Source organism: Camelina sativa, chromosome 20, assembly GCF_030686135.1.
Source record: "Camelina sativa cultivar CO46 ecotype springtype chromosome 20, ASM3068613v1".
In the NCBI taxonomy this organism is placed as follows: domain Eukaryota; kingdom Viridiplantae; phylum Streptophyta; class Magnoliopsida; order Brassicales; family Brassicaceae; genus Camelina; species Camelina sativa.
The window spans coordinates 30,495,708-30,521,189 of record NC_141899.1 but is presented as its reverse complement, the minus strand read 5'-3'; the positions used below and the strand labels follow the sequence as shown (position 1 = coordinate 30,521,189).

Here is a 25,482-nt window from a genome sequence, read left to right as displayed (position 1 = left end):
GCCCAATATATTTGTTATGGTTAATTAAAATTATGTTGGATAAGGATTTGCGTCAAAATAATTTACTTCGTTTAGACAATATAGATAATACAGAAAAGCAACATAAATTCGAGGTCATACAAACATTACAAATAGTTATAAAGTTTACATATCCAAAAAAGTTTTTTACCTAATTTGCCTTCACCTTAAACCCCTTAAGATTACCCTTCATGCTCCATTATATGATTTATGTAATAGCGTCCAACAGATTCGGAGCTAATATATAGAAAGCACATTCATAAGTTAAACCCTAGCATTATATACTACTTGATATTAATAAAAATTTAAAACTTACATAGCCTTGTGATGCTCAAGTCTTTCAAATTTTGGTTTTATAAAGATCTTGGAGGAGGCCAAAGTGTTTTCAATACACGGTTTACCTAGAGATGTTCAAAGTGTTATAAAAGTTTGGTAAATGAGTATACAAAATAGCTAGTCTTTAGCATTTATTAAATCTATTAAGTGTTATTAACAGTCATACCTTCATACTCTCCAACCCTCCAGAAACGCAGTACACAAAATACCGGTTCATTTTGAAGTTGTTTACTGCACGACACTTTATAGATTCATTCCTACAGATGAAGATAGTAGAAACATTTTATAAAGAGTCAAACTTAAAATTCTTAGCAACATGATATGTGGAATAAATGTGTTTTACCTGCCATTTAATAGCGTGAAAACAACTTCATTAGCATGTTCTCTGTTGTCCGTTACAGCTACTACACATCCGCAAACATCTATTTTTTTGCCAAAAAGACATTTTTTTATTCCAAAGAGATGAATAAATGTTTCCAAATCTATCATCCACATAAAACTATTTAGTTAAAAAGTTCTATTTGTACTTTTATATAGGAGGAACCAATTCACAAAGTTCCAAAATTATGAAAAGTCTAAAGATTTACCAACACAAAGATAGCAAATATCTATGAATAAATGTTTCCAAATCTATCATCCACATAAAACTACTTAGGTAAAAGTTCTATTTGTACTTTTATATGGAAGAGACCAATTCACAAAGTTCCAAAATTCTTAAAAGTCTAAAGATTTACCAACACAAAGATAGCAAATATCTATATCCACGGGGTATAATTGAAATTATTATAAACCATATTTTAAAAACGTACCAAAAGAGATGGGATGATGGATTCTTGAACGATATATATCATGCAAATCTTCGAATCGGAAGTAATTTTTCGAATTTGCTGATTCCAACTGAGTCATGGTTGAATCATCCATAAACTTGATTTGGAAAGGATGATGAGTATTCCTCTCCCTTAGGGTTGGATTGATGATTTTGAAAGTCCTAATCTCATAACATTCACCCTCATAAATATACTTCCGGAGCTTTTTAAGTGTTGTTGGAACAAAGGCCACCTCAATTGTGTCACCCTTCAAAATTTGATAAAAATTGTGTTAGTAATCTAATATATAAGACTGTTAAAATAACAAATTTAAGTAGAATTGTCATTTGGCAAATTCTCTAACCTTTTCGTCCACGAGAAGAAGAACACGTTTGCTGAAGAATTCGTAGACATACCAAGAATTTAAGACCTTGGCTTGGATACACCAGTTCGTTATTCCCCGATGAAGATCAGAAATATAATTGATCCTCATGATTGTATCAAATTAGGGTTTTTCTGTTTATTCTCTGTTGTCGGAGAAAAAAGGGGATTTCGGAATTGTAAGAATACAAACAGTCACGATTAAACGTTGCGTCTTAACGTTTTAGTGTTTCACCTTTTTCACTATTAAATATTATTATTTTAATTATGATAACAGATGAAAGACAGAATTTGTTATTAATAGATATGATGCAAAATTATAATTTAAATGTGTTTGAGATTTAATAGTTAATATATAGACTTTATGTACAGTCAACAATTATATTTACCATTACATGAAATATATATTCTATCTAATTACATAGCAATATTACCATTTTAGATATGTTACAACAAAATGTAATGAGTATTATGACACACAGTGTATTTTAAAGATCATAATAATTTTTTATTTAATTATAGAAAATAAATATAGATATAAGAATCCAAAACAATTATCCAATTAAAAACCATAATAATTAAACAGTCTCAAATACCTCTTTGAAAACAACATTAAGTGTTTTATTCTGGCATTTCCCATCTTTATCTGTAATTAACACCTTCAATCCTTTTCTGGTTGTGACTCAAGAGAAGGCAACATAAAGCTGTCCATGTGTGAAAACCGGTTTCGGAAGAAACAATCCAACATGTTCTAGCGTCTGACCCTGACTCTTGTTTATAGTAATTGCAAATGCCATGGTAATAGGAAACTGTCGTCGCCTCATACGAAATAGAAACTTTGCATCAGGTGGACTAACATACATCCTAGGGATAAGTACTCGATCACCAACCTTTTTTCCTGTCACGATCCTTGCTTCGGTTACATGATTGGCTATCTGAGTAATAATTCGCCTCGTACCGTTACACAAACCTCCCTTAGGATCTATATTCCTTAGCAACATGACAGGTGCTCCTATTCTCAACGTCAAAACATGGCTTGGCAGTCCAGAAACTTGAATACTGTTTAGGAATTCCTGAGTGTAGATCATATCATCACGTCCGCTTGTATCAGACGTTTCAATACTATCAGAGCTAAGATATCGTCTCTCCTCACCTGTAAATAAGAAATTTTTAGAATTTTTTTATATGTTTTTAATATTAGAATTTAAAAAAAAAAAGAGAATTTCCATATCCTATTTAATTTGCATACCTGGAAGCTTAGTAAGCATAAACTGATTTATCTTATCAACATCGTCATTTTTTGGACTTAGAATAGCTCTTTCACTAAAGAATTTTGGATCAGTCCTCCTTGTAAAATGTTCTCCGTAGATATCTTTAACTATTGCTTCAATAGGATTTCCACTTGTATTAATTAATAAATCATCCGGAATTTCTATCTCCACATCCCCACTATCCGACTCGTTAATTTTGCCATCCCCGATATTAAGAAGCCACTTAGAAAAAGTAGCAAGAGCACCCGCATCCATACTATTACATGCCTTGCGAAGTCTCAAATTTTCGGTAAGTTTAAGAACTTTACAACTATTCCAAAGAACAGATGAGTTGATAGATGCTAAAACTGTCGCTACCCTTCCTCCTTCCGTAATAACTAGTAAAATCTGTCTAAAATCACCTCCTAACACAACAACTTTACCTCCAAAAATCTGGTCACACCTCACGATATCTCGCAAACTCCTATCTAAAGTTTTGTAACAAAGCTTGTTCATCATTGGAGCCTCGTCCCATATTATGAGCTTTGCTTCTCTAATTAAATTAGCAAGATCAGATTCGGCATCTATCGAACACACAGAATATTCATTAAGATTGATTGGAATACCAAATCTTGAATGAGCCGTTCTACCAACTTCCAAAAGCAAAACAACTATACCACTTGAAGCAACATTAAGAACAATATTACCTTTAGACCTTATATCAGCACCAAAAATAGTCCACATAAAAGTTTTTCCAGCACCACCAAAACCATGGACAAAAACATACCACCTTTGTTGTGATTCACAGAGTGAATAATTTCTTCATAAACACGTCTCTTCTCACCAGTTAGCATAGGTAACAACTTATCGTACAATTCCTGTTGTTTATGAGGCTTATATATTCTCTCATCTACGATAAGCCTATTTACTCTTGTGTTCATTATACTATCATATGGTTTAGGCATTTTCTCGAAGGCCGTAAGAGACGTCCCATTCGATCATAACATAAGTTCTATTTCAGTTAAACATATATTTTCTATCTGAGTCCGTGACAACATTAGACCTACCATAGTAAATTTAAAACACTTTATCATAATGTTTTCTTTCAAAAAATGAAATATTTTCATGAAATAAAATAAGTTTATGAAGTACCTGGATCGTTCTTGTTTCTCCTCTCTTTAAACAAAATATCCTCACACAAGATGTCTTTCATTTTATTCAAAACTTCAAGAGGAACAGTTAAACTCTTTGTATGCAGTAGGATCGCAAATAACTTCCTTAAAATTCCCCAAAACACCATTCACCTGCTTCATTTATAGCTGCAATGTACTCCTTATCGTCATCCAGTAATTCCAATGCATAGCAAGCTTCTTGGAAATCCTTATAAAGTACACCATTGACTGTTTTTAAATAGTCAAAGCTTGTTGGTCCTGGAATTTTATGAAGCAAAACTCGCAAGTAATAGGCTTGCCCTATACAAGGCGGTACATACGTAATTCTGCCTATTGCAAAACTTTTCCGTTTCTCTGACCTTGGCTTCCAAAGTTTTTCTCTGCTATTCCACACAAATTTAGATGGAATCTCAGCATACGTGAGTTCTTTGGCCTGGGGATAAATCTTGTTGCATTCCATCCAGCCCAAAAATTTAGAAGCTCTATTTGTTGTACGGTGCAAAACATCTTCTATTGGATCATCCTTGTTGTAAATAGCCAATTCTTGTTCTGGAAGATGAAACGGGAGTTTTTCTACGGCTGTAGTACGATAACAAATCGGGAAAGCAAAAATTCGCCAAGAAGCCTCACATGCAGATACATACCTAAAAAAGCTTGGATTAGTTTGACACGTTCTTAAAATATTTAAAAACTGTAAATAATTAAATATGAGAATGTTTGACAATTCGAATAAGTTGTTACCTGCAATTGAAAAACTTTTTAAATTTCATTTTCTTGATCTTCTTCTCCTACTTTGGCTCTAACATAGTCCGGACCTTTAGTGATGTACTTAAACAAATACTTTACTGAACGTGTCTGGTTGCACCACTCAACATTTATATGAGCACGAAAACGGAGTGATAAATCACGATTATAGGGAATAACGTAACTATTATAGTATTGAAAACCCCTTTTCTCCACAACTCTCCCATCGTTTCGTCGTCTATATATTGGATAACCAGCATTGTCGACAATAGTATTATTCATGAATGGTTTTGGGAAAAATTTAGTGCAATGCCCATTATTCATGCAGACACTATCTCTGTTCATAGGACCACACGGACCATGGATCATCACATCAGAAACAACTTCGTATAAATATTTATCCACCTCTTTATCAGGAATTTCAGCGCTTATGCATTTATCAATGTCGTCTGTTGTACGCATCTTATTGTCTGGGTGTAAAAACAGAATCATGTGCGCAATAGGCAGACCCCTCTTCTGGAATTCTATTGTATACATCGCTGAAAATTTTGAAAACAAATAAACATTTATACTTAAACATTAATAAGTTACATTTTTTGGAAGATTAATATAAATAATAATAAAAATAATTTAATACATACCAGAATTTATGATACCGAAAGTATTTTTCTTTTTCACTTGGTCCATTAATCTATCAAGTTTCATCTTGAAAACTCGACTACATATATCAGGTCTATCTTCTTTACTAAGACGATGCCTTTCTAGATAACGATATATTTGAGGTCACCTTGGGTTGCACGTAAAAGTTATGAAAAGATCAGGAAATCAATAATACTTGCAAGTAGTCATGGCGTCTAGATAATGTTGCATCATATATCTCTTTCCACCTGTAAACGATGACGGAATAAATATATTTTTTCCATGTTGTGCAAGATCTCCATGTCCTTTTTCAGCAGCTTCAATTATCTTATCGACTCTTTCAGTTCGGAGTTTGCTTTGGTTCATCCAAATGTAGTTCATCCTGTTTGACTCGATAGTAGTGAATGCATCGACTAAAAACTGCTGGAATAATTTGCCTGCCATAACAATAGTCGAAGACTCTTCATATCTTTCAAATATTATATACGCATAAAATTCCCTCATAGTGACTGTTTTCCTTTTACGTCCACGAGTATCCACGAATCCTATATCGATGCCTAATCTGAAATCATCTTCACCATAAGGGAACAACAATGGGTATTGTAAAGGCAAGTATGCGTGATGAACCTCACTTATTCTCTGTAAATTACCCAAACGACTTTCTATAACAATGTCACGTTTATTCACACCAGCCGTAAAATCTCCGGGTATTAGAGCAGCCACCTCTTTGCTGGTAGGAAGATTATGAGTCCTTGCATCAGTAGTTCTTTCTGAAGGTAACATTAATCGCAAACCTTTGCTACCGTCTTCCATATTAAATCTTTCACGTGCCGATCTAAACTCCCTAACATGCGGATTATGACTATCAAGCATCTTTTTTAATAGCCCAACAATCTCATGTCTTAAATCTCCAGAAGATCCTGATGTTCTATATCAACAACAAAACACAAAAATTTATAATAATCATGATTTGTAGAATATAACAAATTATATTAAAGATATTTAACAAATATTAAAGATATGAATAATATTTAAATACGTATTTATCAATATTGATAATTACCTAAATGCAGAGATTCTATTAGCTATCTCGTTACATACGTCATGTATATACAATTGCAAAAACATTGGTTCCTTGCCAGGTTCTGGTAAGATATCACCGATATGATGATAGTTTTCTCCGCACATCTGAAATAGATAGCTCAAAATATTTGATCTTAGGTGCATTTTCCTCTGGAATATTATTGTTTGGGTACGACTGGACACGGTCCTCTACCATTATTTATTGAATGATTAATTTTCCCACCTAACAATGTGAACGAAAACATCATGTTGTATGCTCGTATGTTATCGCAGAAGTTTTTACCCCTATCGTCGTTATTATAAAACGACGATAATAACGTTTTAGGTGCAGTCTTCAAAGTATGAAGTATTACTTTGCTGCGACGGCAACACAGTGAAAAATCCGGCTTTGCCTTTTTAGTTCGTTTATTCATCCATTCTCCATACAACATATATGCTCCACAATTATCACATAAAAAAGAAGGATCTCCATCATCATAATAACCTACATATATTTTTTAAAAATTATTTTTAATATATGTTAGTTAAATACATATTTACAAAACTATCTATAACGAATCAAATATGCATCGAGTTATACCATTATTTAATAACTTAGCTTTTACGGGAGGAAAGCCAAGAAACATATCAGATGTCGCATCGTTATCATTAATCTTGAATGAAATCCCATCAGTAGAGCTATCTGAATCACTTTCATCGTTCGTATCGGAATCAGTTGCGAAGAAATATGCGAAATCTTCCTGTAATCCGGGTAGAAGAAAATTTTCTGCATAGGTAACAATTATATTAGTTACTAGCATATATATATTTATTTATATAAATTTATTTTAAATTTCCTTCCCGAACATATAACCTTTTATCTTCTTTTGTGCCCTTTTAGACTTCAGTATTTGCATTCTTTTCAACCTTGCCGTCTTATGTGGATCAGGATACTGTAAATTCAATGCATTCGTAAAAGCAGGTAGATTTATCTTAGAATTAACACCTGTAGTTTAATAATGTTGTTGCGTACAATCTATTAGTTTTGAATGAAACGTATCTCTTAATGTAAAGAATAGAAAATGTCTGTACGTTTTCTAGAGATGGCATGTGTCGTTACATTATTCCTCCGATATGGAATCTTCGAAGGTCTCATTATAATACATCAAGTGTAGCAATCTGCAAAATGAAATTCAAAATACGATCAAGAATTCATATAATCGAGTAATCCTGACCATTTTAGTCTAAATTTTGTTGTTAGGTTTGTTTATATAAGAAGACGGTGCCATATATATTCTGTAAACTAAAATGTACTAGTTATTGATATATACAAATATTGACATATGTTTCTATATATCCTCTAAATTTTTTGAAATATTTTTTAAAAATATGTTATTTATCTTTCTAAATATGTATGGGGATCTCTAATTCGAATTTTTTGAGATTTACTTTCCTGGTCTTTATCAATATATTTTTTTTTCCTAATTTATATATCATAATTATTATTAAAAAAATATATCAACTTATAATTTATTTTTTCCATTAGTAACATTATACTATTATCGAACTTTCTGCTGGATTGTCATATCATAATTATTATTAAAAAGGTAATTTAATTTTGTTATCAAAACTAACACTGAGAAACATATGAAAGTGATAATATCCCTTAGAAAATCAAAATGAATTATAATAACATCATGATAATAATTATAAATAAAAATAGATATTATTATTAAATATTTAAATTAAAATTTAAATTCAAAAACGACATTCGAAAGTCAATCCTTTTTCATGTTAGATCTTTGCGTCCATATTTTGTTCTTCTCACACCAGATAGATCCAGTAACACCATTATCATATGTGTTAATTGACTCATTGATAGTCATGATATTGTATTCCATCCAAGTATGAAATTGAGATTTCTTGTTCGTTGATTTTAATATATTATCTTCACCATCAACAATGGAATTTTGAACGTTAAGATGCGCGAATGAGTTCTCTACAGAAGAACTTGATTCTTTACTGGTTTTTCTGTTTTTTAACTGGTTCCGGAATGTTATCCTCACAAAAGAAAACAAATTGTTCTGGTTGAAGTTGCGAACGGAGTGCATCTTCATCAGCTCCTGAACTTTTCTTGGTGGATAGATGAACTCCAGATGAACGTTTCATTATGATTCTGCACGTATACATTTGAAACATGTGAATGTAAATTACAATAATACAAAATAATGTAAATGCTTGATTTATGCTGTACCTTTTACGTCAAACAGCAAGAACTCAAGAATTGGTTCAGTTTTTTTTTTCTAGTTGTCATGGTTAAATAATAAGACTTATATATATATAACATGTAGAAGATAAGTTTTCACATCTGATAATATTATATTTCCTAAAATTTTGTATTGAATAAGCACAATATTCACCATTATGTTTTTAATATAAAAAATTTTGTTAACATATTCGTTAATGGTCATTTTCTTAAATTCTCATATTGAATATTCAGACTATTAAATTTTGCCTTTTATTTTTAACGTATTATCGTTATTTCTAGAATTTTGATTTATTTCAAAAAAGTTTTACTTTGGGGTTTAGAGATATCCTAACTATCATTATTTCCCAAACGATTATATAGTATGTTTTTTATTTATGTCACATTATATATATAATTATAATATTTGTTTATTTTTAACATAATTATAGTAAATGTCTGAAATAAATTTTGACCAATACCAAAACGTTAAGATGTTTTGAAGCGTTCGTAATTGTCTAAAATAATTTAAACTTTTATTTCCAAAATTAAACCAAGAAAAAGTCCAAAATAAATTTGAACCAATATCATGTTTTGAAGTGATGTAACTTGTTCAATCTCGGGGTTCAGTTTTGATTTTTTTCCTTGTCTTGCTGCTATGACCTCCGTTCGACCCAACATTGCTTTCTGTATGATCTCTCGTAGATAAAATCAAACTCATTTCAGCTGGTGCGATTTGCAACTTATGATCGTCGACATCCGAAGAATTATTTGAAAGTTCATTCCTTCCATATAGTTCCTACATTGAAATTATATACATTGAGATTTTAAAGATATAGAATTCATAATGGTATTATGGGTATTTGTTTTTTTTGACTTTAGTACCTTGCCAAATTGCACAACCATGTCATCCTTTTCCCAAAACTTTTCGACAACATAAGCAGACTTGTCGCTTTTTAAATTCTCGATTGTAATCGAAATTTTAAACAGCATAGTCTTCCCTACTAAGACAGAGAGACTTCCAGGACTAGCTGCAGTATCATCCTGACCAAAGGTGAACGCTTGATTCAATACTTGTTTATATATTTTAAAACCAAAAGGACTTCAAATGATACTATACTTACTTTAGGTATTTCCAAAGCCAGTTCTTCTGCTTTTATTTCCAATAAATAGTTGGGCAAGACCGTCAAAGAAGAGCAGCTTATTCTTTTGAGAACTTTCGTACCCAACATGAAGTATGAATTTATACCTTTTAAACAGTTTGGCATCACTTAAAATGTGCGTATAGTTCCAAATCACAATTCTTAAAAACATTTTAACAAACTAAGTGAAACTTACTTGTAATCAACATCCGTAACATCAGTATCACAAACTCCACAACTATAAAGTAAATCTTTTCCAGTTTGAGATTCTGGTGGATACGGTTGCACCTTCTTATTGCAAACTTTACAGGCAATATAATACCATTTAGGCAACACTTCAATAGAATAAATTGCCGCGATTGTCACACATGTTCGCGCCTATAAAGAATAAATCAAACATTCGTTCTCCCATAGATAATTCAGAAACAATTTAAGTTTCACGATATCAATTTTTTTTTAGAAACATTACCTCAAGTGCATAAACGATTTGGTCCATAGTACTCTTTTTGTTCATAATGAAAAACTCCTCATATAATGTCACTTTTGGTTTTTGAGGGCTTGGATCATCATCAAGTTGTATTAAATCAACAGCATCAGTGGGCAACCTGTAAATTTATGATAATAATAAGAATATGTATACGAATATAGCATGTCTTGCGGAATAATATAGAAGGAATATATATATATATATACATAATATATATATACTTACTTCTTTCGAAACGCGTCTGCTTCAGACATGACTGGATTTATCAGAATGTCGGTAGAGTTGAACGCATTGGAAATACTATAATTCCCTGTAACGTGGCAACGTTATATTTAACAATCATAAGCTTTAAGATTTAATTGGCAACGTTAGATTTAATTGGCAACGTTAGATTTAACGGATTTAATTGGCAACGTTAGATTTAACAATCATAAGCTTTAAGATTTCTTCTGAAAGTCAGATATTACCTTTCCATTCCTTCAAGCATGCAAATCGTATTACACAAACGACAACAATATCTTGATGTTCTTTTACTTGTGTATCAAAGATCACCCCACACCGTGCAATTTAACCGGGTTCCACTATATTACGAATGCATGAAATAAGAATAAAAAATTAGATATGATATTTCAAATTAATTTTAATTTTTCAAAATATTTACTAAGGATTCATACGTTAAATCTTGCAAATCAAAACTCAATTTGATATTATCCTTCCCTTTCGTTTTAACGCTATCAAGATTTCCGACACCAACGATCTGGCCGATTACATCTACAAAAAAACATATGAATTAATAATTTTTTTTCTCGTAAATTTAACTTTTAAACGAAGTTAACAACTCACCAAACAATATATTCTTGTCTAATTCTCCAGCCAAGATAGAAGTAAAAGTCTGAAAATATTTTTCTGGAACACGAACTGGGAATTCATCACATGGTTTCACAACAGTGGTTCTATAAAAGACGTTTTTAAATTCCAAGGAACTTGTCTTATAACTACTACCATAATCTACTAAGCTGATTGTATCAACTATTTTAGACTCGCCGACAGCGAGTTGGTTCTGAAATCTGCTAACCAAACCATCTTCAATAGATGCATGTATCCTTGTACCCTATATATAACGATTTGAAGTTAATAAGCTATTATCGAGATTCACTAAAAAATTCATAGAGAATTCAAATAAACATCACGTTTTAATATTTTATTAAAACTTACATCACTGTCAACGAAGACCATTTGTAGGGAATTGAATGACTTCCAAAGTCTTATGATACGGACTCTAATCTTTTGATGGTCTAACGCAGGGTTGAGATTGCCTAACTGAACAAAAGGACAAACGTTCATCTTTTTAGAAGTCATATTGAGTTGTGCATACGACTCTTTAACACATTAGCGAATCAATATTTATAAAGATGTTATACAATCGAATTGATTATATTTTTTTAGAATATTTTCTTACTTTATTTTTTTAAGACGATAATGATGAGGAATGTAAACATATCATTTATGAATATTCTCAATATGCTTAATATCATTATTCAAAAAATAAATTTAATATATTTTTACTCCTGAAGATTTAATGAAAATCATCAAGCAGTTGTAAATTACCATATGTCGATCTTTAAAATAAACATTATTTTGTAAATTATAATAATGGACTTTAAATTTTAAAATTACACAAATCTCTATATGTTATCATTTGCAATTAACATAATTTTATAAATAATCCCGAAAATGTTATTTTAATTAATTTATAAAATCTCAACATATTTTGAAATACAAATTAACCAAATGTTTATCAATAAAAACTAAAAATACAGAATATCGAAAATCGGATCTGAACATAGTTCTCAATAAGGATTTTGATGTTTCTCAAAGGAGTCCTCAACAGCAAGATGAATATAGGAGTCAAGTGCATCACTATATTTTTTAGAAGGATAAATTTTGATCAGTATTGTTAATCAACTAATCATTAAACAAATAAAGTTAGATATATTTATTACCTTAGGTCCATATCGAACCTATAGTCGGTATCATCCAAATCTTTGGTTCTTGACACATGATCAACGTAATTGTACCTACATATTTGAAGATAATTAGATATATCCACATATTTAAAATATATTATCGAAAGATGATCCGAAGTAAGACTCTGACTTACATGTACATGTAGTCTGCAAATTCTTGACTATTTGGGTCCTCGATAATCTCCGAGCATCCATCACCGTTGGTTAGGAGAACATTATCATCTAGCATCACCGATTATAAATTAAATAAATTATTCATTATCATAATTAATTGCATTAAATTTCTAAAATAATATTTTATAAACAAATGTAATCACCTTCAAATCTTAGTGCTTTCCACATCTTGAACAGACAGACCCTCTTCATGTTATGCAGTTTGAAAGTTTTGAACATATGATTGGCATAGACTCATGTTGAGAAGCAGTCAAGTACATATCCCCTTAAAAAACAATAATTTTTTATATCAAAAAAGGTCAACCAACGCATTTTATCAAGTACATATAACAGTTTCAAAAAATATTTCCATTCATATATAAACTTACTCAATCGACTCGATAGTAAATTTTATGTATCGATCAATCAAACTCCAACGAACGGCACTACCTTCTTTTTTGAAACTCTTAACTTCACCCATATTGGTAATGCATCCAATTAAATTAACTACCATAAAAAGGACTAATATGTATTATAAATAACAAATAAAAGTTATCTAAAACAATACATAATAAAGTATGACTTACCGTTGGGCCATCTTCCATGAAACGCATTATCATAAACACGTTTAAAATCTTTATTATCAAAAGGTTTGCAAATGACAGGATCTCTTGCAAAACTGATTATAGTTTTTTCTGTGAAGAAAATCCGATAACCGAGATTAGTTTTCTGGATTTGTTCTCTGTCGTCCTTGACTTCGAACTTCTCTATATCATAAGTTCGATCCTCTGACATATTAAATTCCGCAACACCATAGAATGTTGCCGGGATAGTAGCATGTCCAAATGTACCCTAATTCAAAGTATGATTATCCAAGGTATTAGACACATCATACATATGAAGAAACGACGAAATAAATTTGTAAAACATACGTCTTTGTCTACCAATATTAGCTCAGTCGATACATCATTCAACAATCTCTCACTCTCCATGAACGGAAAACCTTGACACAAATCATCCATCTCGTTGTCCAAGGATTCAATTTGTCGAGCATTACAAATCTCGTCATTTTAAAAAAAAAAATCAAAAGTTTTTGTGTTTGAGAGAAGTTTTAAAAGAGAGTGAAATGTAGAAGTTGAAAAGGTAATTGTTTAGTTTTAAGATTTTTAACTCGACTATAAGTATTTATAAGGTGTTAATGGTTGCATCAAAAGTATTGACTCAAAGGGATGTTACCACTCACACCTGTAGACTAAATAATTGAAAGATTCATGAATATGTAGATATCATTGAATTATACAGACGGGAAAACTATTTATAATACAAAGGGGGATTAATCTAATATAAGACTTTGATTTATGTAATATATAATAAATGAAATAGTATTATAAATCAATTTTAATTCCAACCACATTATCATAGGGGTTTAAAGTATCATTTTTGTAAATATGAAATATAAAAAACATGCAGTTTAAATTTAAAATTAAATTTCCATTTCAGCAAAGGCATCCAACATCTGTGTGACTTGAGGACATGGAGGATTGATCATGACACTGGTACAATTATGCACCGTGGTTGCCATCCATGTATCTACATTAATAAAATTTTATAATTAGTTAACTTTTTTTATAAAGAAAGCAATTATAAATATATCAGTAAGAAATGATTCGAACCTTGATTACTTTCAAGTTTGGCAAAACGTAATACACATATGATAATATCATTGTCACGATGTATCCAATGATCATAGAAGCCGTTCGCGTAGTCCTTTGGTAAACGACATGAGAAACGATCACCCCTACAAATTATCATCATTGAGTACCTTTCAAATCATCGGAAATTTTAAATATAAAGCTAATAATTTAGAACAACTTACTTAATATTTTCAAGAACAACAAATAACTCATTCCATTCTTTGTATGGTGGACCTTGTTCCAAGCTATTTCTAACACTAATATTTTCCAATAGTTAAACTAATCAAACACTTCAAACTTAACTTATAATATAATAATAAATTGTTACCCTTACCTACACAATAATCAGAATCAAAATATCCACTTTTAATATCATTGAATGATACAAAAGAGAAAAATTGATCTGAAGACAAAGGAAGGATTTTCTTAAACCATGTCCCATCTCTCCAATGAATTCTAAAACGATGGTCAGTTGGCCTAAAACCGCCATCAACATTGCTTAATGAGAAACTTGATAACATTATTCATTCACCTTCTTCCAAATTGTTTAGAAAGATGTCACGATAAGGAGAACCCATCAATACATGGATGTTCGTACCCTACGTAAATGTTATACATAACTACATAAAACTAAATTAAATTTAAGTAAACACTATATAATGAAAAATATACCTTCTCATCGACTACGATTAAGTCTGTTGATTTGAAAAGAGGATGACGACACTCAAATTTGCTCATAAGTTTTACGTTAATTTTCCACTCATGAACGAAGGGATTTAGATCGTCCACATCAAAAAAATAGTCTCTCTTCCCAAACCTTTTTCTTATAGCATTGGATAGAAGGTTAGCCATATTTTTGTTTGAAAAACCTTTATAAAAGGATAATACATTCTGTCTTTAAAACGTATTTATATATACATAATACAGAAATATGTTTTGGAATTCCTACATCTAAAGATATTGTCAAATATTCATAATATTTATCATCGTCAAAATTTTAATGGTATTTGTAAAATAAACATTACTTACTAAATTATTATTATTATGTTTCCCGATATTTTTGTAAGAATTCTGTTTTGTATAAGTATTCAATATTTTTTAGATATGTACATTCCAAATTATGTTATCACCACAAACATTTTGGGATAATCAAAAAATTCAAATATATTATATATATATATATATATTTTATCCTGATTGCAAACCTTATTTACAAAAGAGATTTAATTTCATATTTATATTCTATTTATCTTCATAATTTTTATGTAATTACCATAATTAGTTGTTAGTATATATATAAATATATATATATATATATATATATATATATATATCTAATACAAGATAATTTTGTAAATTTAAAATATCAAAATAAAATCCAAGCTCAAATATCATAAATATTTTATGATATATCAAATTACACTTTAAAATTTCTTAATATCAGTTCTCCATTAAGGCAAAATCCTCAAACATTTGCGTGACTTGAGAACATTTAGGATTGATCATGACCATTGTACAATTGTGCACCGTTGTTGCCATCAATGTATCTACATTAACAATATATAATTAATTAACATATTTTATAGTCTAAGCAATAATATTTTTAACGTTTAGAAATAATACAAACCTTTGATAGTCTCAAGTTTGGCAAAACGTAACACACATATGATATCAAAATTTAATTTTATGAAAATTAAGGAACATTAAAAGAAAAAGAAAAAAACTCAAATTTGTAATGTTTGTGAAGTGCACAGATCCATGCTTACAACGACAAGGAGCAAATCACACAAAGGAATTAAAACTCAGCCAAAAAAATCTAAAACAGAGTTGTGGCGTATAACATTCCCATCGAATGAAGAGAAATCCACCAAAAACAGATTTATCTTAAAGTGATAAAGTCCAACAGAATGTTGGAGATCGCGACATGCCAACAAACTTGTCATCGGGAATCGTATTTTCCAAACAAACAGTTTTTTCCATAACCCGTTTTAGAAGTAGTTTTCACCATATGATTCAATACAAACAATAAAATCGATTTCTTAAAATTCGCTAAAGCCATCAAAGCGAAAAGAGGTATTAGGGGTACATATCTATGGAGAAATAAATGATTGTTACAGGCTACACTCAAGTTTCGATGTAGATTTAGACAACATTTAAACAATATTATATGATCACTTCAATATAAATCCTCTAATTAACCGAATCAGTTACGCAACCGGATAAGAAGCATACTGAGCTAAACCACACATGCCTTGAGGCCACTCAACATCTCTACGAAGCCTAATGTAACCATTCTCTCCCCAAGTCTTACCCCAAGAGTTCTTAGCCAACCAGTACTTGATCCCTTCTGGGCTCGTGCCGTACCCAACTAACGTCACTGCATGATTCACGCTAATACCACAGTTGCGCGCATTGTACACTCCCCCTTTGTAATGAAAGAAACCAGTCCCGGCAATGGCCACTGAGACAGGCTGTCCTGATACGGCTTGGAGTAACGCACGTTCGTTGTTGCTTGGAACGTATCTCAACCCTCTGATTACTGCGGCGGGTCTAGCTTTGGTCTGGCACTGGCCCTCTTTCCCATGGAAAGGGTATTCATTTTCTGAAGCAATGCCTCGGTTTTTTATTATGTAATTGTAAGCTTCTACTTCTGTTCCGCCCTTGCAACCCTGGTTATGCTCTCTGGCGCAATCTAGAAGTTGCTGTTCGGACAGTGATACAAGGTTTCTTTGGGCAATCTTTGTCAGACCTTCCACCGCTGCAATCGATGAGAACGCCCAACAACCTCCTGCCCATGCATATATATATATATTGGTTACTTAATTTACAAAACAAATCTTGTATTAATTACTCTAAACTTAGATTGATAATCATAACTTGGGGATCAAGCTTCGCATGTGAAATGTGTATAATTGTCACATTAAATGACTACTTGAACCAGCTATGTGTAGTGACTGTTTATATTATAATCACAATTACGACAAGCTTACCACATCCTCCTTGGGATTTAACCGGTGTCACAGCTCCTTCCTTTCTCCAGTCTTTGCTTGTGCTGACGACATCACTGACGTTCCAATTCCAAGATGACATCGTCTCATCAACCACTTCAGATGGTGAAGTTACATTAACGTCCCTAAGACCGGTGTGGGTGGCAAGGAACTCCTCTTCGGTCCAATCCGTGAACTCATTGACACCAAGCTCGTAGCTTTGATTTCCCATGTTGTTGAAGTTTTCGATGAATTTCAAGTTTTTACTGAACACTTCAAGCCTCCTTTGTTTCTCGAATTCATCATCATAAACTCGAGAAAATTTAAGCATCCATTGCTGGTGGTAATCAACAATGGATGGCTCGTGCAAAGTGATACGAGATGTAGCTTGAGAGATCCTTAGATCCATGGTAAACATGATTAGTACCACGAACTTAAACACTACTAAAACCATTTTCGGGTTTGCTGAATAAAAGAATTAGAGTAATATGAAAAAGTCACGTTTACTAGTGAAGTGAAGAAGTGAGAATAAAAAGTAAGGGTATTTTATAGAGTGAGGAATGTGAGTTGCTAGTTGCTATGATGGAAGCAAATGCAAGTTGACTCTATTGTGGTGATGTTATAGAAAGATATCAAGAAGGTCATCAAATTAATAAGAATATTATCTATCTATATTTATTGTTTAGATTTCTTTTTGTATTTGTTTCCATATAATTTAAGAATATTATCTACATTTATTGTTTAGATTTCTTTTTGTATTTGTTTCCATATAATTTAGGAATCTCTTCTACTACATATATATGTTGTAATTAAGTAACTATGTAATCTATATAGATTATGATTATGAATTTATGAGAGTGAATATAATTTGGTCAATACAAATTTTTCATCACCTTTAATACTTCATTGACTAACTTTATGGAAAAAACTTTAAAATACTTCATCTATTTTTTATTTGGAAGTTTAATACTGTACCTCATATTTTTTTTTTTGAATAAAAATATCTCATTTAAATATGGTTTGACTAAAAGTATTTTATCTTTATATCTCTATTATATTATTTAAGCAACCTTTTAAACAAATAACCCTACTCCCATGTGGTATATTACACAAAATGCCACTATATTTAATTACCAAATATAATAACCTCATCTTAATATTAATTTGTTGTAACCAGAAAACAGATTTTTTTATTAATATAGTTATTAAAAGAAAAAATTATTCACGTAAATATTAATATAGTTATTTCTTTAGTGTTTATTAATTATTTTCTTTTTATTTTTCAAGTCAAAAAATCTTATAAAATCAGAAAAAATCTTGAACAATAAATATTTACGTGAAAAATATATTATATATATTTTAACAACAATATTTTAGAAAAATAAAAAATATTTAATGAAATTATAGCCCAATATTTTTGAAATTATTTAATGAAATTATTCTAACAGATTTCATTTACTATTTCAGAAATCTTAGGAAACAATAATAAACTATTTAGAACAATTATAAAACTTAATTTTATTTATAAAACTAAGATTAAATATATGCATCCCTAAATTTTTTAATAATGACATACATATTTTAAAACTAAGATACAACATTGTTTATATTTTTAAAATATAAAATATTATATCTAACTTATTAAATATTTTTTTGCACTTCACATCGACGCAGAGACGTTCTAAGAAATCACAAATATTATATTTTATTTAATCTAATATATATAACTAAAAAATAAATCAAAAAGGTAAATCTAGATTTCTAAACATGATCGCTTTAATACAGGTTTTGTTTTATTTTTAGATTTTACCAAATTTATATGATAAAACAGATTTAAACATTGTATCATGTAGCCAAAACGGGTTAAAATCAGAGTATGAAACTAAGTAAATAAAATGTAAAAGATTATAAATTGTATAGCACGGAAACTATCTATACATTTCCATGTGCTAACTATCTAGAATGAAATATTCTTCAGTCAAGATATACTCATTATAGTTGCTCTTTTAATTGTTTTTCTTTTATTTTTCAACATATTACTTATATAATATATTAAGAACTGTCTAACATTTAAATAATAAAGAGGCTTAAATCATGTTATCAACCAATTTTTTCCAATTTTTTATTACAAATTATCAAAATCTTAACAAGGTATCAAAAGTATAGTGTTTCCAATTTACATAAGTTAATGCTTTTTATTTTGAACTTAATCCGTATTAATAGAATTTATACAAAAAATAGTTCATAATACATATATTCATAAATCATCTCAGAAAATCTCAATTTTATAATAAAGATATGGGAGAGTTACTAGAATATTACATAAAAGCTTCCTTATTACAAAAGTAGCAAACAATTGTTGGTAATTACTAGACTAAATTGTGTACCCTTAGTACCCTTCAAACTAGTATTGGGAAAAAACGTAATTACGGCTAATGCCATTAGTGGAAAAAAAAACATTGGAAACTGGGAGTAAGTCTACCGATCCTTTGACGGTATATTTATCTGGTACATCAAGTCGGTAGTTATAGTTTGTATAGTAAGGTGTCTGATTCAAGGTGTACGTACGATTGTTTTGGTACACTTAGTTGTAGTGTTGGTACACTTATTTGTAGTTGTATTGTTGGTACACTTAAGTTGGTAGAGGAATTGCCCTTGATGATAGACTTATGTTTTTAGCCGGTATATCGATAGACGTAAAAGGGAGTAAAGATATTTATGGTAGGCTAATGGCCTGTTGCGACAGAGTTATGGGACAGACCTCATCCTTTACAGATATTTTTGGTATACTTTGTTTGTTTTTCTCAATAGTTTTCGTAATGTATTGGTAGACTTCTAGTCTGTGGTAGATAGTAGGTATTTTTGGCAGCTGTAAAATCTTACCAGAATAATACAAATTTGTTTGAGCTGGCATTTGTGACAGTTGTACAACTGGATAACTATGTATAATTATGTGTATACCAAATAATTTTTTACTAATATCATGATATCTTTGGTTCATTTTACCACAGTGTGATGATTTTAAATGAATATTCCGCAGCCAAAATCTATTTTTTATTCGTTTTCATATGATCCATATTGAAATTTATTTTAATAATTCTACTACAGTTGCACCAAGTAGTTCAAGTTATAATGAAATTTTCTACCTAAGTAATCTAGTTATACATAAGACCTCACATTCACCTTAATATTCTATTAATTACAACCAAACAAAGATTGACATGAATCATCAACAAAGATTGAACAATTTTTGGGTGCCTATAGGTTCTCGCTACTAATATTTGGGTGCATGTAGGTTCGATTAACATGAATCATCAACAAAGATTGAACAAACTAACATACAATCACATCAGTAGTGACCCTTAAAACAACTTTACCAGAGATTGAACTTTTGACCACAGATAAAGACAATTATCAAACAAATACCACAAGGACGTAGACAAACAGTTGTGCATCATAACAATGATTCAATCTCTATGAACTTCTGTAGTACCAAGCTTAAGTTCTTTTACACATTTATCGATCACAATAAGAAAACTACACAGATTCATAAAATTTACAAATGATTAACATAAGAATCAGAGTCAACATCTTCTTACCAAAATCAGAGTCAAATAATTTTCGTTGTAACAGAGTCAAATTTTACAACTTTCGTTCTTTATTTAGAACTGATTTAACAAGTCGACCACTCACAATATTTTAATGAAACAAAGCATAGCCCCAACATACAAACAACAATGTTTCACATTGGTACATAAACTCGATTACTGAAAACTTAGCAACTTTTAGTATAGAGCCTTCTTTTTCGCAGACGCTCTGCAATGATGAACTCAAGCTCAAGAGACTGAGAAGCGTTGAGCCTTGGGTCACCGTGAGTGTTGTAACGTGAGCTTAGGTCCTTGTAAGTGATGGTGCGTGACCCTCCGACACATTCTGTCACGTTTTGTCCCGTCATTTCTAAATGAACTCCACCAGGGAAGCTCCCTTCATGATCATGCACGTCAAAGAATGCTCTCAATTCAGCCTGATACACACCATGAAATTCATTTTATTTAATGTCAAATACATGAATCATAGACAAAATTATATCAAAAGTCAGAAGATGAAGTAAGTAGGAAGTATTACCCTGATTGCATCGAAAGAACGAGTTTTTAGCCCACTTGGAGCCATGATTGTGTTTCCGTGCATTGGATCACTAACCCAAGTCACAATCTGACCAGCTCCACGTACTGCTTTGATCAAGTGAGGAAGCTTAAAACGCATATTCTCAGCTCCCATTCTCACTATAACTGTAATCCTTCCAGGCTTGTTCTGAGGGTTTAGTATCTCTATCAGCTTAACCAGTTCACTAGGGACCATTTTATCACTCACCTACATCAAAGTACACCAATCACTATCTGACGATTTCTCATACAAAAATCCATTGTACTGAGGCAATTGATAATCCTAAAGAGCACAGTTATAATAATCACGAACCTTGATTCCAAGAGGGTTAGCTATTCCCCTCAGAAACTCAACATGAGCACCATCAAGTTGGCGAGTTCGTTCTCCAACCCAAACCATGTGCGCAGAACAATCATAGTAAAGCCCGGATGTTGAATCTTCTCTAGTGAGGCCTTGCTCATATGAACTTCTGTAGTACCAAGCTTAAGTTCTCTTACACATTTATCAATCACAATAAGAAAACTACACAGATTCATAAAATTTGCAAATGATTAACATAAGAATCAGAGTCAACATCTTCTTACCAAACTCTGGTTGGAGGCTCAAATGGATACCCTTCTGCAATTTTTTATTTAGAAAGATCGATTAGGAACACCAACACAATACAAATCAAACACCCATAAACCCTAAAATCTCAACTCCTACACCAATCGAAACAAAATCAAGTGAATCCAATAACTACATAATCCCCAAAAACTAGGTTCTGGGTATTAGAATTTTCACAATCAAAGGCCTTAAAGTAGAAGAATTTGGGATCGGACCTGGCATGGTGATATCGATCTGAAAGGTTCCGCCTTCGTAAGGAGTACCGATAGGACCAGGGATGGTTCTGGTGAGTCGGGTGAGATTATCGGCTTTCGGGCTGACCCGGATATCCGAAAAAATCGTTGTCTCTGCTGCAATCTTGAAGCTCTTTCTGGACTCGACTGAAATCTATCATTTTTTTGATATCTCTCCTCCGATTGAAATATCCCAAAGAAAAGAGAGAGGAAACCCTAACAAGAAAAAAAGATTGAAACTTTTATTTGGTGGAGAAGTGAAGCTTCTTTTCTTGCATCTTAAGAGAATTTATCCAACAGTCCATTCTTTTTTTGCAGAATCAGAGTAAAGGAGGATGTGACAAAAATCAAACAAACATCAATTCAAAAAGAAATAAAAACAAAAACAGGAAAACAAGAGCAAGAGCATAATATCTCAAGTTTTTTTTGCGACCAAATTTAATTATAAATAATATAAACCGTAATAAAACACACAATCCTGGTTTAGAAGTAATATAAAACTTTTCTGTATTGTTTGAGTAAAGTTGAAGATCTAAACGTATTGTTCTAATAATAAACCTACTTTTATGTAATATTCTAGTTAATTTCTCTAAAGATATTTCAATCAATTAAAATAAAAAAATCTACTTTTGTCAATAGTATCAATAAAACAAGATAATTTGTTAAAAATACCCTTTTGATATACCTCTTTTCAAAAAGACCCTCTTTTCTGGCCATTTTTATTTTTGCCCTCTTTTAATTTTTAATGACCATTTTACCCTTAGATGAAAATTATTTTATTCAATAAAAAGAAAAACAAAATTTTCCCGCCAAAAAATTTCCGACATATTTTCCCGCCAAAAAATTTTTGAAAAAATTTTCTCGCCAAAAATTTTTTTGACAAAAAATTTTGATAAAAAATTTCGACAAAAAAATTTTCCCGCCAAAATTTTTCCCGCCAAAAAAAATTTACAAGGTTTTTAAAAGGTTTTATAAGATTTCTACCTTATAAAATATCTTGTAAAAGCCTTTACAAGGTGTTTATAAGGCTTTTACAAGATATTTTAAAGAGTTTTAAAAGGTTTTTTAAACAATTTGTAAACGCTTTTACAAGATTTTTATAAGGTTTTTAAAAGGTTCTCAAATAGTTTTTAAAAAGATTTTTAAAAGGTTTTTAAACATCTTGTAAACGCTTTTACAATGTTTTTAAAAACCTTGTAAAAGTTTTTATAAGATTTTTAAAAGGTTTTAAACACCTTGTAAATGCTTTTAAAAAGTTTTTAAAAGCGTTTACAAGGTGTTTAAAAACCTTTTAAAAGCATTTACAAGCTTTTTAAAAGCATTTACAAGCTTTTTAAAAGCATTTACAAGGTTTTTAAAAGCGTTTACAATGTGTTTAAAAACCTTTTAAAAACCTTGTAAACGCTTTTAAAAGTTTTTAAAAAGCGTTTACAATGTTTTTAAAAGGTATAAATTTTAATATTTTTGGCGGGAAAAATTTTCGATTTTGGCGGGAAATTTTTTTTTTTGGCGGGATAAAATATTTTTTTTCGGGAAAAATTTTCGATTTTTGGTGGGAAAAAAAAATTTTGGCGGCAAACTTTTTTGGCGGGAAAATATTTTCGATTTTGATGATAGTACATTCTTGCTGTCACTCAAAAAGAGTAATTTGGTCATTTTGTATATAAAGAGAGGTAGTTTTAAAAATGGTCAATATGAAAGGGTATTTTTAAAAAGGGGTATGGAAAAAGGGGTATTTTTGAGAATGCCCCATAAAACAATTATTCTTAACACTAATATTAGGCATTCTCAAAAATACCCTTTTTTCATATCCTTTTTTAAAAATACCCCTTTATGTTGACCATTTTTAAAACTATCCCTCTTTATGTACAAAATGACCAAATTATCCTTTCATTGAATGACAACAAGAATGTACAGTCACTAAAATCAAAAAAATTTCCCGCCAAAAAATAAAAAAATTTCCCGCCAAAAAATTTTTTCTCCCGCCAAAATTGAAAAAATTTACCGTCCAAAATTTTTTTCCCGCCAAAAAATTTGAAATTTATACCTTATAAAAACATCGTAAACGCTTTTAAAAACTTTGTAAAAGTGTTTACAAGGTGTTTAAAAACCTTGTAAAAGCGTTTACAAGGTCTTTAAAAACTTTTTTAAAACCTTGTAAACGCTTTTAAAAACCTTGTAAACGCTTTTAAAAACCTTAAAAATGTTAAGAAAAGTGTTTAAAAACCTTTTGAAAACCTTTGAAAAACCTTTTAAAACTTTTTAAAACTCTTTTAAAAATCTTATAAAAGCATTTACAAGATGTTTATAAGGCTTTTATAAGTAGAAACATTATAAAAACTTTTGAAAAATCTTGTAAATTTTTTTTTGCCGGGAAACTTTTTTGTCGAAAATTATTTTGGCGGAAATTTTTTTTGAAATTTTTTTGGCGGGAAAATATGTCCTAAATTTTTTTGGCGGGAAAATATGTCCTAAATTTTTTTGGCGGGAAAATTTTGTTTTACTTTTTATTGATTAAAATATTTTTTATCTAAGGGTAAAATGGTTATTAAAAATTAAAGGAGAGCAAAAATAAAAATGGCCAAAAAAAGGGTATTTTTGAAAAGGGATATATCAAAATGGGTATTTTTAACAAATTTTCTTAGATTATAACATATGATATTTGAATAACTAGAAATCCAATCTTTCTTACACATAATGTTAACCTTAATTTTTCAAAAACATCTACACACATGTATTTACTAGAAAATCATAAATAATAATTCTGATCAATCATAATATTATTTTTCCTTAAATAATTATTTTGAAAATTCGAAATAAAAATAAAAATAATTATCCACGGAAAACTATTAAACCTCCACTATCTAAAAAGTGCGGGTTACAATTTTTTTTAGCAAATTTTTTACAACTGATGATCTTATTTTCTAAAAGATTTCGCTTATCACAAATTAATTCAAAATTTTAGAAGATTTGATATATATAATTTAATATAATGAGATGATTAACAAATTGACAAAATTTTCTATCATAGGATAGGTAATATATTGTTCTGTCATACTATTCAAATATATATATATATATATATATATATATTTACGGGTTAACTTATTTATAAATATTCAAATTTTATGATTTTGCACTGAGGTCAATAAGTTTTAGTAACAAAAATATTTTGTTATACTCCATTCTACCTCTCACTCATATAATTTTCTTGCACTTTAATTCATTTTTTACGTTGACTCAATACCGGTACAAATTGTAAAGCGGATCACGAGTAAATAAGAATTTTCTTGATTCTACCAATTCTAAAAAATTAAAGCAATTATACCTAAAACC

General features: G+C 30.4%; 4 protein-coding genes across 9 annotated transcripts; all 4 read right to left on the bottom strand.

Moving 5' to 3' along the window:
• Positions 1–4,069: 4,069 nt before the first annotated feature.
• Positions 4,070–5,394, bottom strand: LOC109131243 (uncharacterized). The gene is made up of 3 exons (XM_019241940.2): positions 5,349–5,394; positions 4,779–5,246; positions 4,070–4,542 (listed from the first exon to the last, which is right to left on the bottom strand). The coding sequence occupies exons 1-3, from the start codon at positions 5,392–5,394 to the stop codon at positions 4,070–4,072; spliced, it is 987 nt and encodes a 328-aa protein (XP_019097485.2).
• Positions 5,395–5,532: 138 nt separating this feature from the next.
• Positions 5,533–11,626, bottom strand: LOC147919650 (uncharacterized). Its single transcript, XM_087504036.1, has 16 exons — positions 11,498–11,626; positions 11,126–11,393; positions 10,957–11,053; positions 10,842–10,863; positions 10,750–10,759; positions 10,508–10,592; positions 10,265–10,400; positions 9,992–10,173; positions 9,778–9,859; positions 9,539–9,697; positions 9,317–9,452; positions 7,283–7,414; positions 7,010–7,195; positions 6,783–6,913; positions 6,410–6,534; positions 5,533–6,274 (listed from the first exon to the last, which is right to left on the bottom strand). Exons 1-16 carry the CDS (start codon positions 11,624–11,626, stop codon positions 5,533–5,535), a joined length of 2,622 nt encoding a protein of 873 aa, XP_087360162.1.
• Positions 11,627–16,308: 4,682 nt separating this feature from the next.
• On the bottom strand, positions 16,309–17,835 carry LOC104771606 (senescence-specific cysteine protease SAG39-like). The gene is made up of 2 exons (XM_010496153.3): positions 17,147–17,835; positions 16,309–16,944 (listed from the first exon to the last, which is right to left on the bottom strand). The coding sequence occupies exons 1-2, from the start codon at positions 17,595–17,597 to the stop codon at positions 16,364–16,366; spliced, it is 1,032 nt and encodes a 343-aa protein (XP_010494455.2). The 5' UTR covers positions 17,598–17,835; the 3' UTR covers positions 16,309–16,363.
• Positions 17,836–20,735: 2,900 nt separating this feature from the next.
• LOC109131115 (phospho-2-dehydro-3-deoxyheptonate aldolase 2, chloroplastic-like) lies at positions 20,736–22,563 on the bottom strand. 6 transcript variants are annotated; one of them, XM_087506539.1, is made up of 5 exons: positions 22,129–22,563; positions 21,892–22,008; positions 21,620–21,776; positions 21,269–21,514; positions 20,736–21,167 (listed from the first exon to the last, which is right to left on the bottom strand). In XM_087506539.1, the coding sequence occupies exons 3-5, from the start codon at positions 21,704–21,706 to the stop codon at positions 20,919–20,921; spliced, it is 582 nt and encodes a 193-aa protein (XP_087362665.1). In that variant the 5' UTR covers positions 21,707–21,776; positions 21,892–22,008; positions 22,129–22,563; the 3' UTR covers positions 20,736–20,918. The 6 variants fall into 6 exon arrangements, with proteins under 6 accessions (XP_087362665.1, XP_087362662.1, XP_087362661.1 ...); XM_087506536.1 differs by having other exon boundaries at positions 21,620–21,789; positions 21,892–21,925; XM_087506535.1 differs by having other exon boundaries at positions 21,892–21,925.
• Between the last annotated feature and the right edge of the window lie 2,919 nt (positions 22,564–25,482).

What these genes read in the sequence shown, in the direction of transcription:
- LOC109131243 (XM_019241940.2), bottom strand. Translation starts at nt 5,394, where the DNA reads ATGGACCAAGTGAAAAAGAAAAATACTTTCGGTATCATAAATTCTG. An exon ending in TTTCGGTATCATAAATTCTG is followed by an intron (nt 5,247 to 5,348) that starts GTATGTATTAAA and finishes CAAAATTTTCAG; the next exon opens with CGATGTATACAATAGAATTC. An exon ending in GTTTAAGTACATCACTAAAG is followed by an intron (nt 4,543 to 4,778) that starts GTCCGGACTATG and finishes ATCGTACTACAG; the next exon opens with CCGTAGAAAAACTCCCGTTT.
- LOC147919650 (XM_087504036.1), bottom strand. Translation starts at nt 11,626, where the DNA reads ATGAACGTTTGTCCTTTTGTTCAGTTAGGCAATCTCAACCCTGCGTTA. An exon ending in GTTACGGATGTTGATTACAA is followed by an intron (nt 9,860 to 9,991) that starts GTAAGTTTCACT and finishes AGTTCTCAAAAG; the next exon opens with AATAAGCTGCTCTTCTTTGA. An exon ending in AATAGAATCTCTGCATTTAG is followed by an intron (nt 6,275 to 6,409) that starts GTAATTATCAAT and finishes TTGTTGATATAG; the next exon opens with AACATCAGGATCTTCTGGAG.
- LOC104771606 (XM_010496153.3), bottom strand. Translation starts at nt 17,597, where the DNA reads ATGGTTTTAGTAGTGTTTAAGTTCGTGGTACTAATCATGTTTACCATG. An exon ending in TAAATCCCAAGGAGGATGTG is followed by an intron (nt 16,945 to 17,146) that starts GTAAGCTTGTCG and finishes ATGCATGGGCAG; the next exon opens with GAGGTTGTTGGGCGTTCTCA.
- LOC109131115 (XM_087506539.1), bottom strand. Translation starts at nt 21,706, where the DNA reads ATGGTTTGGGTTGGAGAACGAACTCGCCAACTTGATGGTGCTCATGTT. An exon ending in CTAACCCTCTTGGAATCAAG is followed by an intron (nt 21,515 to 21,619) that starts GTTCGTGATTAT and finishes ACTTTGATGTAG; the next exon opens with GTGAGTGATAAAATGGTCCC. An exon ending in GTTCTTTCGATGCAATCAGG is followed by an intron (nt 21,168 to 21,268) that starts GTAATACTTCCT and finishes GGTGTGTATCAG; the next exon opens with GCTGAATTGAGAGCATTCTT.